The 11,452-nt window shown below is 35.1% G+C and overlaps 1 protein-coding gene across 1 annotated transcript; it reads left to right on the top strand.

The window, feature by feature from the left end:
• Positions 1–5: 5 nt before the first annotated feature.
• Positions 6–10,963, top strand: LOC128221258 (uncharacterized). The gene is made up of 8 exons (XM_052929798.1): positions 6–95; positions 675–812; positions 3,598–3,651; positions 4,851–4,934; positions 5,091–5,193; positions 5,737–5,839; positions 10,452–10,492; positions 10,787–10,963. Exons 2-8 carry the CDS (start codon positions 677–679, stop codon positions 10,839–10,841), a joined length of 576 nt encoding a protein of 191 aa, XP_052785758.1. The 5' UTR covers positions 6–95; positions 675–676; the 3' UTR covers positions 10,842–10,963.
• Positions 10,964–11,452: the final 489 nt, after the last annotated feature.

Below are 11,452 nucleotides of genomic sequence, written 5' to 3'. Positions count from 1 at the left end.
TGTTAAGGTTCTTCGTGAACTGTTTGGAAACAAACGTCTCGAATTAGATGTCAGTGTGCCAGAAGATCAACTTTTGGAATGTTTTGCAAACATATGTAAGTATAGTTTTAATCCCTATGTCGTTTACTAAATTCGCGCTCTCATTGTGCCTCCTTCTCTAGTATGTGTATAACACTCTTTTCAGTAACTAGTTCGGATATCCACTGAATTTGCTACGATATCGACTCTGTACAATACTTTCTCTGAATTATAATTTTATTATGAATTCAGTGTGTTAAGATATATTTTGAAAACAAGACTGGTTTTTCTTTTCGATGAAAAAAATAATACGAGCGTTAAAATATTTAACCCACATTTATTGGGTAGGGTTTTAACAAGTATCCACCATTTTGCCACATACGGTAACGATAAAGAACATTGTATCCATGAACATGTCAAACCTTCCTTTTTGCAGATGTCATGCTGTTTAAATTATTTCTTTGAAGTCACAGAATCATCGATTTCAATACAGTACGGAGAATACCCATAATGTGTTTCATTCTTTATTCCCAATCTTCGCAGTCAGGCATAAACGCAATCTCCATGGGCCTTCGAAAATATGTATATTTCCTATCATTAAGAAATAGTAGCGTAACGTTTTAAATTATAGAAAATATGCTAAGAATTTATTTCAGCTATGATCTTAAAAAGTACCTGGCTGGGGTTGGCAGCGAATGCAGAAACACGAGACATTTTCAGCAGCGAGGGTGCTATAAAAACATTCGAAAATACTACCAATCCCGACAAACAACTTTCCAAAATATCAAATACAGGTATAAAGCTTTCATATTTTTGCATTACCATTAGTGAACAACAAATGAAATCAGAATGATGTACTATTTATAAACATTTACCGCCCACATTTTGCATAGCAACGAATATGCCGCTATTTCTATTTGGAGCAACAACGACTTTTACTATCGTTTGAGTAATCGGGTACAAAAAAATATTCTATATAGACTTGGTGAAATGTAATTTGATAAACGGCAATTTAACTATATAGACACATAAATACGACCTCACTCTTTTCCCATAATTCTCTGAGAGGAGGCGCTGTTTTCTTCGCTTTTATTGTTTACAGTTTTAAATTCATTACACCCCCGACAAAGGAAGTTTAAAGGGGGTATATTGGAGTCACCCTGAGGTCGGTCGGTCGGTCGGTCCGTCGGTTTGTCGGTCGGTCCGTTGCAATTTACCTTGTCCGGAGCATAACTTAAAAACTAATGGATGGAATTGGATTAAACTTCATACAATGGTAGAGCATAATGTGAAGGAATGCAGTGTACCATAACCATAACTCTAATATTGCTTATTACTGAGTTATTGCCCTTTGTTACCTTTTTTGTCCGGAGTATAACTTAAAAAGTACTGGATGGAATTCATTGGAACTTCATACAATGGTAAAGCACAGTGAGAGGAAGTGCAGTGTTCAAGAACCATAACTCTACCTAAACTAATTACTGTGTAATTGCCCTTTATTTGTTGTTTTTTATGTCAATTTTTTTCCTGACATTAACTTGCAAACTACTAGATGGAATTTATTTAAACTTCAAACAATGGTAAAGCACAATGAGAGGAACAAGAACCATAACTCTATTTCAGCTTATTACAGAGTTACTGCCCTTTGTTTTGTTTTTCTTGTCTGGAGCATAACTTGAAAACTATTGGATGGAATTTAATAGATCATAATGAGATGGAGTGCAATTTACAGGAACCGCAATTCTATTTCAGCTAATTACAGAGTTACTGCCCTTTGTTACTTTTTCTTGTTCGGAGCATAACTTGAAAACTATTGGATGGAATTTAATAAAACTTCACACAGTGATATATCATAATGAGGGGGTGCAGTGTACAGGAACCGCAATTCTATTTCAGCTAATTGCAGAGTTACTGCCCTTTGTTATTTTTTCCTTGTCCAGAGCATAACTTGAAAAGAATTGGATGAAATTTAATAAAACTTCATACAGTGATAGATCATAATGAGAGGGAGTGCAGTGTACAGGAACCGCAGTTCTGTCTCAGCTAATTACAGAGTTATTGCCCTTTGTTACTTTTTTCTTGTCCGGAGCATAACTTGAAAACTACCGGATGGAATGTAATAAAACTTCATACAATGGTACAGCACAATGAGAAGGAGTTCAGTGTACGTGAATCACTACACTATTTTAGCAAACTACAGAGTTATTGCCTTTTTCTGTGCTTTTTTGTCAAACTTTTGTCCGGACATTAACTCGAAAACTACTAGATGGAATAGCATAAAACTTTATACAATGATAAATCATAATGAGATGCGGCGTTCGGGGGTATTAATCACCTTCAGTGATAGCTCTAGTTTCTTTTAACGTTCATGATGATAATTATATATAATATACCAGAGATTGTTAATAATAAATAGTATGTGTTTTGTGTAATTGAGTTGTATATGCTATGAATTTAATTCCAATATAGGATCACAGACAATCGACATGTTACTGCTGGTGTAAAGATCAGAGACAGACGTACTGCCTGTGTAAAGATCAGAGACAGACGACATGCTATTACTGCTGGTTTAAAGATCAGATACAGATTGCATGTTATTATTGCTGGTGTAAAGATCAGAGAGAGACGACTTGTTAGTATCGCTGGTGTTAATATCAAAGACAGACGACATGTTAGTAAGGCTAGTGTTAAGATCAAAGACAGACGACATGTTAGTAAGGCTGGTGTTAAGATCAAAGACAGACGACATGTTAGTAAGACTGGTGTTAAGATCAAAGACAGATGACATGTTAGTAAGGCTAGTGTTAAGATCAAAGACAGACGACATGTTAGTAAGGCTGGTGTTAAGATCAGAGACAGACGACATGTTAGTAAGACTGGTGTTAAGATCAGAGACAGACGACATGTTAGTAAGACTAGTGTTAAGATCAGAGACAGACGACATGTTAGTAAGACTGGTGTTAATATCAAAGACAGACGACATGTTAGTAAGGCTAGTGTTAAGATCAAAGACAGACGACATGTTAGTAAGGCTAGTGTTAAGATCAAAGACAGACGACATGTTAGTAAGGCTGGTGTTAAGATCAGAGACAGACGACATGTTAGTAAGACTAGTGTTAAGATCAGAGACAGACGACATGTTAGTAAGACTGGTGTTAAGATCAGAGACAGACGACATGTTAGTAAGACTAGTGTTAAGATCAGAGACAGACGACATGTTAGTAAGGCTTGTGTTAAGATCAAAGACAGACGACATGTTAGTAAGACTGGTGTAAAGATCAGAGACAGACGACATGTTAGTAAGACTGGTGTTAAGATCAAAGACAGACGACATGTTAGTAAGACTAGTGTTAAGATCAAAGACAGACGACATGTTAGTAAGGCTGGTGTTAAGATCAGAGACAGACGACATGTTAGTAAGACTAGTGTTAAGATCAGAGACAGACGACATGTTAGTAAGGCTGGTGTTAAGATCAGAGACAGAACAACATTTTTCTTATGTCGGTCGTGTCCCCATGTCTTTAAAAGTGATTGAGACAATTCCAATATGTTATTTGTTATTCTTCTTATCTATCTCAGTTTCAGCCACCTCGAGTGTATGCAGACATAGAAATACTCCGTTGAAACACATTGGTATTGCCTTGCTACTGATATAAAAACAACCTTTAGTTATACTTGTAATTGAATGATTTCTTTTATCAGATATATAACTTTAAAGTAAGTAATCAGGATGTATATAAAATAAGTTCTCTGCTTATTTATTTGAATTGCATGACCTATCGATTTCTAAGCACCTGGCCCCAATTTCTCGAAACTTCTTAAGCCTCTTATAACAGGATTAAGCTAATCTCACTATTCTTGTTGTTGTATAAAATGTGTAATATTTACTTCTTCAAGAATTTTTAGAAATTATGTAGGAATAATCTGTATGATTATCAGAATAAACCATTTCTCGTTTATCAAAATCAATTTTCAGTATGTATTTTGGCTCATTGAAATAAGCGACTTAAGCCTGTTAAGCTTAAGAAGTTTCGAGAAATTGGGGCCTGGTCCCAATGTCTCCAAACATCTTAAGTCAGTTATAACAGGCTTAAGCTAAGTTAACTTTTTTTTTTTTTTTTTTTTTTAATATGTGTAATATTAACATTCGTAAGATATTTTCGACTCCAAAGGGAAGTTATCTTCATGATTATCATAATAAGCTAACTTTATTAGTAAAATCAAGATTAAGTAAAACATTTGGCTTAACGATATACCACGTGTTAAATTACTTCGGAAGGCTATATTTTGATTTGAAAAAAGTCTTTAAACAAAGAAAACTTCACTATTTCTTCATAATTTTAAATGAAACATAGCGCAGTCTACGCCGCTTACGGAGCCTTGCCTTCGGTTTTATACCAGAGTTTGATTGAGCGTTTAGTTTTTTAAAACACTTCGACGAACCGTTTCACAATACGGTCGTCTTTCGGAGGACTGTCAAAACATTATGTTGGAAACAGGTTTGTCGAAGTGTTTGATGAAACTAATGACGTTATCAAACTTCGGTAATAAAACAAATGCGGGACTCTTTAAGCGGCATAGACTGTCCTTTGTTTTATTTAAAATGGTGTTGTAAAAGAAAAGTTATCTTTGATTTAAGTTTTCATTTGAACAAAATGTTGCCTTCCGGCGTAGCATATATGACGTAATTTATCACGTGGTATACACACACTGTAAGCTACGTAAGCTTGGTTTGCTTAAGAACATTAGGGCAAGAACGTTTCAATTTTAAATTATAGCTTTGCCGTCAATCTACCAATTATCCTTTCTCCATGAACTTTGTTTTATTGTAGGTGCTGAAGAATTAGTATATTTGTCCACGAAGTGTCACTACGAAAACCTAAAGAAAAAGGACAAACGTTTTTACAAGTTGACATGTATGCATTTATTGTATTCAGTAATCAATATTATTAACAATTGGTATAACAATAATAAATCATTATTAACATCAGCAAGCAAAACGTTCAACATGTTCATCAAAAATGTAATATTTTCTTCCGATCCATAAAAATGATATTAATAAATTTTCACAGGGACATCGAAATTCGTTGTTATTGCCGAAGCATGCTTGTACATTTATGGAGATGACAGGAGCTCAAAATATGAAGAAGCATTTAGTATGTCAGAATGCAACCGGTAACTTACATTTCATCATTGACTGTAAACTGGTTTAAACCCCCAGTAAATTTACATTTTACTGACCGTTCCAAGGCGGTACCTAACAATCCTTGATAAACATACCTAATTTATATATATATATAGTATGTATGCACTGTGCTGTTTGTGGAGTTTTGTGCTGTTGTTTTATGTTTTTTGTTTGTAATTTTTGTTTTTGTGTTATATGTCTTTTGCGTCTACCCAATGCCTTTAAACCGGGTTTATGTTAAAACTTTTTGCTACTGAGCTTGTTTCTGTAGTTTTTCACATAAGTATTCAAACGTTGATATTTCCTTTGTAACATTAGGTACACTGTTAGTAGCTATGGGTTTATTGGCTATTCAGTTTAAAGAGAGTCATGTAATAAAACAGTTGACATCGAATTTGTGTTAACGTGAAATAACTATGCCATGACGGGCCTTTAAACTATGACAGCAAAGACAGGTACTTTATTTAAAAAAACTGTTTCCCACAATAGTCCTAGTTATCTGTTGTTACCATATGTTATCTTCTATATTTCAGTGTGAGCGTGTCTGATGAAGATCCTTGCGAAATATATTTGGAATTTGGTGCACAAAAACTGAAGAGCCATATATTTCGCTGCGAAACTCAAATGTCAACTGAGGTATTGATATAGCACATGTTGAAATTATTTATTGTTCGTAACACTTGCTGTTAGTTATCGCTAATATACAAAACAAACACAGGCATGTTAGCCATTTTGACACAATGAAACTCATGCACTCAATATTCTCAAGAAACTTAAATAACGTCATATTCGAAATGACGCCATAAACTATATTCTGATTGTTCTGTGTTCAAATGAAAAAGCTATGAAATAATGGCATGGCAACAGGAATGGTATAGAAGAAAAACTGTTTACCCCGACAATACCAAAAGTAAATAGTTTATATCTTTTGTTGCTTTCTTGGCGATATTGCCTGATATTTGAATATTTAAAGCAATACACTCGCAGTTTTTGGCAGATGACACTGTTTACGTCTTCAAACAATTTTTACATAACTTAATTAATGTGAAAGCTTGTGCAAGCTCAGGTTTGTTTTTACCGAAAATTCTGCAATCGAATTTTTTTTTTTTTTTTTTTTTTATTGCCATGTTGAACTCATGTATTAATTATTTTACACGTCATCATGGTAATGTGATGTCATTTATTACTGGCTCGTATCTATCTTATACTGAAACCAGTTTTTGTCCATTTCATACTAATAAATAGTTATTAATATAAAGCATTATATTTCCAACATTTACATAAATAGAGGCCAAGAAAAGTTGCAAATACTTGAAAATAACCGAAGTTTGCCTTAAAGACAGACACATTCCAAAATAGCATAGACAATTTGTTTTGCAATCGCAGAATGTAAGATTAATATATAAGCAATGACTATAACTCAGAACTACATTCACTGATTTAATACACTAAATGTCAGATTCCGATCAACACTAGCCCCATTGCTGTCTGGTATCATATACACAAGTGCGTACCGCGGCCCACAAAATTGTCATAACGGAACGCCTCCGACGTCACCCGCTACAAATTGTCCTAAGTAATTTCAAACGCCGTTACATTCAATTCAACACCTTTGTCACGACAAGCATTCGACAAAATTCCCCTGTTCCACTCCGGCCATAATTCAGTTCAACTGTGGTATCAACTCGGCGTCCGCTTAAAAGCCCATTGGTGTAAAATATTGGCTTAAGGATGCTTGCTCAACCCTCTAGTCCTAAGATGAACAACGCCTCCTGATTGTAGATTCTGTACGGTTGGCTGTGGCGTTATTCTGGTGAAACAACTGATCTCCGATTTTTCTGTGTATGGACTTTACTTCTATCTAATGTTTAACAGGTCATGCCGTAAAACCTAAAATAGAGAACAAAAAATAGAATAAATCTGAAATTTGACTTTTCAACACTTGCACGAGGAGCGTTATATTGAAAAAGATGAACATGTATTTACGGGATGACTGTCGGACCTTTGCTTTCGGGGGAAGCGTTTCAAGCTGACACTTGTTGTTTGCCCTCTTGATCAAAATCGTATAGCCAAGTCTCATGAAAATCCTGTTGATGAAGACGTCCCCTTCCCTGTTGTGGCGCCTAAAACATAACAGACGCACGCGTTTCGCCTTGTCATCTTCCGACAATGACGTTTTATCCTGTCACTTGCATACATATCGATCCAATAACAAGGTGCCGTGTAAATTTTAGTTTATTAGGATAATAGACCACGCGATGTTTATCTACAGTCAGGTGGACATGTGACCGCGAAAACGAACTTCTTTTCTATATCCTGCAATGTCAGAGGAACAGCACAAATACTCAATACTTTCAGTATCTTATCAATGGACCATCAACAGCCGACCTCAACAATCACTCGCCCATAACGTCCCATCATTATGCAAAATAATGACACTGGCAAAACAATCGACCTGAAAATCTACATGTGATGTGAAAATCTTACCCCACCCGCTATAAATGCTGGAAACTGTGAAACAGCATTCAACGATACTCGTCGATAGTTTATTCCATTTCTGTGGTGAATGACAAAATCTTACTTACAACAGAAATGTATGATCTCTTTGCCGGTGCAGTTCTGAACATCCAACACTATGTATATTTGTCGATTGTTTGTAAACACTCGTGATCTTGAATCTTGACCTGTGTACTGTACTCTGTGACTTGTGGAATAATTGTTACATCATCAGATAAAGTTTGGAGACTGATCCATGCTTATGCACGTTTAAAAGCTTTTTATGTTTTGAATTGATATTTACGTATTAAAATGCAATGACTTTGAATATAAACGTATTGAAAAAACTTGAACAGTTTTGAGAACTATTTTGGGGGCGAATTAAACATGGATACCGGGTGTGATGACGTCAACAGGGAAAAAAACAGTTGCCCCCCTTACTTTTAAAGATACTTAATAATTTTAAGATTTTTATAGTGTTTAATTAACAAAGTAACAGGATAAATAGAATACTAGGTTAGTGCCGTGATGGAGAAAGTTTATCTGGCTCGGCTGCGGATTTTATCGGGTTCGCCTTCGGCTCACCCGATAAATTCCTCCGCCTTGCCAGATAAACTTCCTCCATCCACGGCACTAACCTATTCTCTATATATCCATCGTGCCGAAACTCATCGCATATTCACGTTCAGTCCGATTTGCTTGTACAATGCTACCACTTACACCCATTTGATGTGATATTAAATGGCGTCACTGACGTTGCTTTTTAAATGTGCTGTTATTTTTCCAGCCCCGCTTACTATGGCTGTTCTGCCGTCAGAAAATCGATTGTGCCATTTGTAAAAGATTGTAACGCACAATTTTGTGATGACGCGCTGTTCCGTTACTTTTCATACTTGAATATAAGTATCTATCATGTGTTTCCGGTACGGATAGAAAAATCCGACCCGAGGGCACGCGCGTAAGCCGGTAACGAGGCTTGCCGAGTTACCGTTCACGCAGCGTGCACGAGGGTCGGATTTTTCGATCCAGACCGGAAAAACATGATTGATGTTTTTCTTGCATACCTAAAATTATGAATTTGTGGAAAAATTGACGTAGAAAACGCACGTTTGTACATTTCACCATAAAGCGCGTGCGACGTTGTGTACTGGCGTCATAAAGCGCAGTAATTTCAAATCACTATCGACGTCAAATAGTTCCTTTAAAAATTTCGCTTTTACGATTATTTATTTTCAATTTTAATTTAAAGTATTGTAAACTTATATTTTTGATTCCGCTTTATTGAAATTGTATAATATACTCTTCATAAACCATACAATAAAAGAAATAAGACGTGGCGCGTTGTTGAACATGACTCATCTTACACGGGGGTGTAAGATGAGTTTTTCCAGCACCGGTCACATGACCGGAAACACACGCCCGGTATGCAAGAAATGTATGTTCTAATAATCAATAACTCAACAATAATCTCAATTTCTATGTAACTCACAAAAATATTGAATGTGAATAACTAATGTGTGATAGCGCATGCACGGGGCTCGTCCTGGTCGAGCCAAAAGCACAATAGTTATTGCCTTGAAAATGTGTATAAATAAGTATAAGTGTGATGTTATATACGTAAGATTCTTATGAGTCGGGTCATTAACACAAAAGTTACGGCACTTTATCTAAGGAAAATGCTTTCAGTTAGTGAAATTGTTATGTGAACAAACATAGTGCATCGGTGCATACGCATTTGTTTTTCTTATTCGATAATAACCATCATAGTTACTGCCCCTTAAACGTATCCATGTGAAGCGATTGGGAATGCAACGCAGTGGAAAATGTTAACCAGCATATACACGGTGGTGACAGGAGAATGTTTATTCGCTTGAAGATAGTTTTCAGTTTCTTCGAGTATATATAATATATTCATTGACTTTGTATCAGAATCATCAAACCGCTATGATTTTAAAGTACTTTTTACTTTAGGTCGATTAGGAATGCATTAGTTATCGAAATGAATATTACTCGTTTAACCGAGTACTAAGACCGACTGCACCGTATTCAACGACAATTGTGTTCTTGCAATACTTACCGACTTCTTTCTGATTGTACACTTATCTTTCCTTGGAACGTCCTCACCTTTCGGAATTCTTTGGGCAGTATTGTTTTGAAAAACGAACCAAGTGGACAGTTGAAGAATGTTTTAAGGATCATAGATGACGTTGTTACAATTTCGCGAAAAAAGTTTGACTTCGGGATACTGCGAAAACAAAAGTATATGCCGACAAGGCGTAGATAACGAATCAACACAATATTTCAAGCGCTAATGTAATTCTTGAATGTGTTTCTTTTTGAACCCTCGACCGGCTTCATAAATTGGTGCGTTGCATTCGTTCTGGAATAAAGTGTAAGTAATGTTCAGAGCTCTATGTCGTCGAAAGTGTTCATGTAAAAAGCAACTGCAGATGATTTCATGATACCGTTACCATGAAATCCTACCTTACATACTGTTATATACGCAGACTCGTCGTTGCCATGTAATGTTATAAAAGTTGTAAAGCTGGCTTATATTCAAGTATTTATATGTTTATTTTAAATGTTTTTAAATCAATTTCTGGGGGATTTAGGGGTCTTCCTCATGAAACATATGGCAAATATCCGTCTTAAATGGTGTATAAAAAAGTTCAATATTAGGGAGGGGGGAATGCGCACCGGATGCCCTCCTCCCTCCTTTACCCGCTAGTGAATCGGAATGTCTTTATTTCAGAGATGGATGACACTGCTTAAAGAAGCGATGAATAAAACTCAGTGAGTAAATGAATATACTCGTTTCAAAATGGAATTGGTTAATTCATATTCGATAGTAATTAATTTAGACATATCTTTGAAATAAATCTGTATATATGTACTTTGTATTTTTAAATGGTGTCTGTTTTATAGTTTCTAGTTGTACCTTACAAGCTCAAAGCTAAATATGATAAAATCAGTAGTTTCAAATGTAGATAAATTGTGAACTTTTACAATATAATACAATTGTAATACTTACTTTGCTAATCATATACACATGTTTTAAGACATTTCATTTTTTTTTTTCATTTTAAGAGATGCTGTATACAGTGTTGAAGCAACAATATATAAAAATCGGGGTAAATATTGAATAAGACGATAAGCTGTCTGCTAGTGGCATATATTTTATATAGAACAATGACCAGTTTTTACAGCTATGAAATGCCGGTGAAGCCATACCTTTGGAACCAAACTATTACTTCATCTGTATATTTACAAGTTAGTTTTAAGAGTATTTTCTTATAAACCCTAATAATTACAATATTCGAACAGTCTATCATGATGTTGCTAAATTTCGTCAGGTGATTTGCCTTCTATGACCATGTCGTCTGCAAATAATAACAGTATAAGAACAATATCATCTACTGCTAAGTCAGCGCCTTATAAATGATCTTTAGTTTAAACAGTATTTATTTCAAATTTACATATACAAAGTATTTTAACAACAATACAAATAATAAGGATTGGAAAACAAGTTACTAAAAACTCGTTCCTAAAAGTTTTTTAGTTCAATAAATAATTAATATTCAAATCCGAACAAGATGCTAAAAATAAGATGTGTGATATATTTGCTTATATAAATTTTTATCATTTCTAACAAGAACAGACCCGATCAAGCATTGAATCTCCTTGAACTTGATATGTCCTTAAGTTGTTCAAAAGTTAAGCGATCGTCACCGAAAAGTAAATTATGAATAGTTG

The sequence above is a fragment of the Mya arenaria genome, chromosome 16, assembly GCF_026914265.1.
Source record: "Mya arenaria isolate MELC-2E11 chromosome 16, ASM2691426v1".
NCBI lineage: Eukaryota > Metazoa > Mollusca > Bivalvia > Myida > Myidae > Mya > Mya arenaria.
This window is presented reverse-complemented; position numbering and strand designations above follow the sequence as displayed.

Bases quoted from the DNA above. Each gene is read 5' to 3' on its own strand.
- LOC128221258 (XM_052929798.1), top strand. From the start codon at position 677: ATGATCTTAAAAAGTACCTGGCTGGGGTTGGCAGCGAATGCAGAAACA. The intron at 813-3,597 runs GTATAAAGCTTT...TATCTATCTCAG, and splicing joins TTCCAAAATATCAAATACAG to TTTCAGCCACCTCGAGTGTA. The intron at 4,935-5,090 runs GTATGCATTTAT...AAATTTTCACAG, and splicing joins ACGTTTTTACAAGTTGACAT to GGACATCGAAATTCGTTGTT.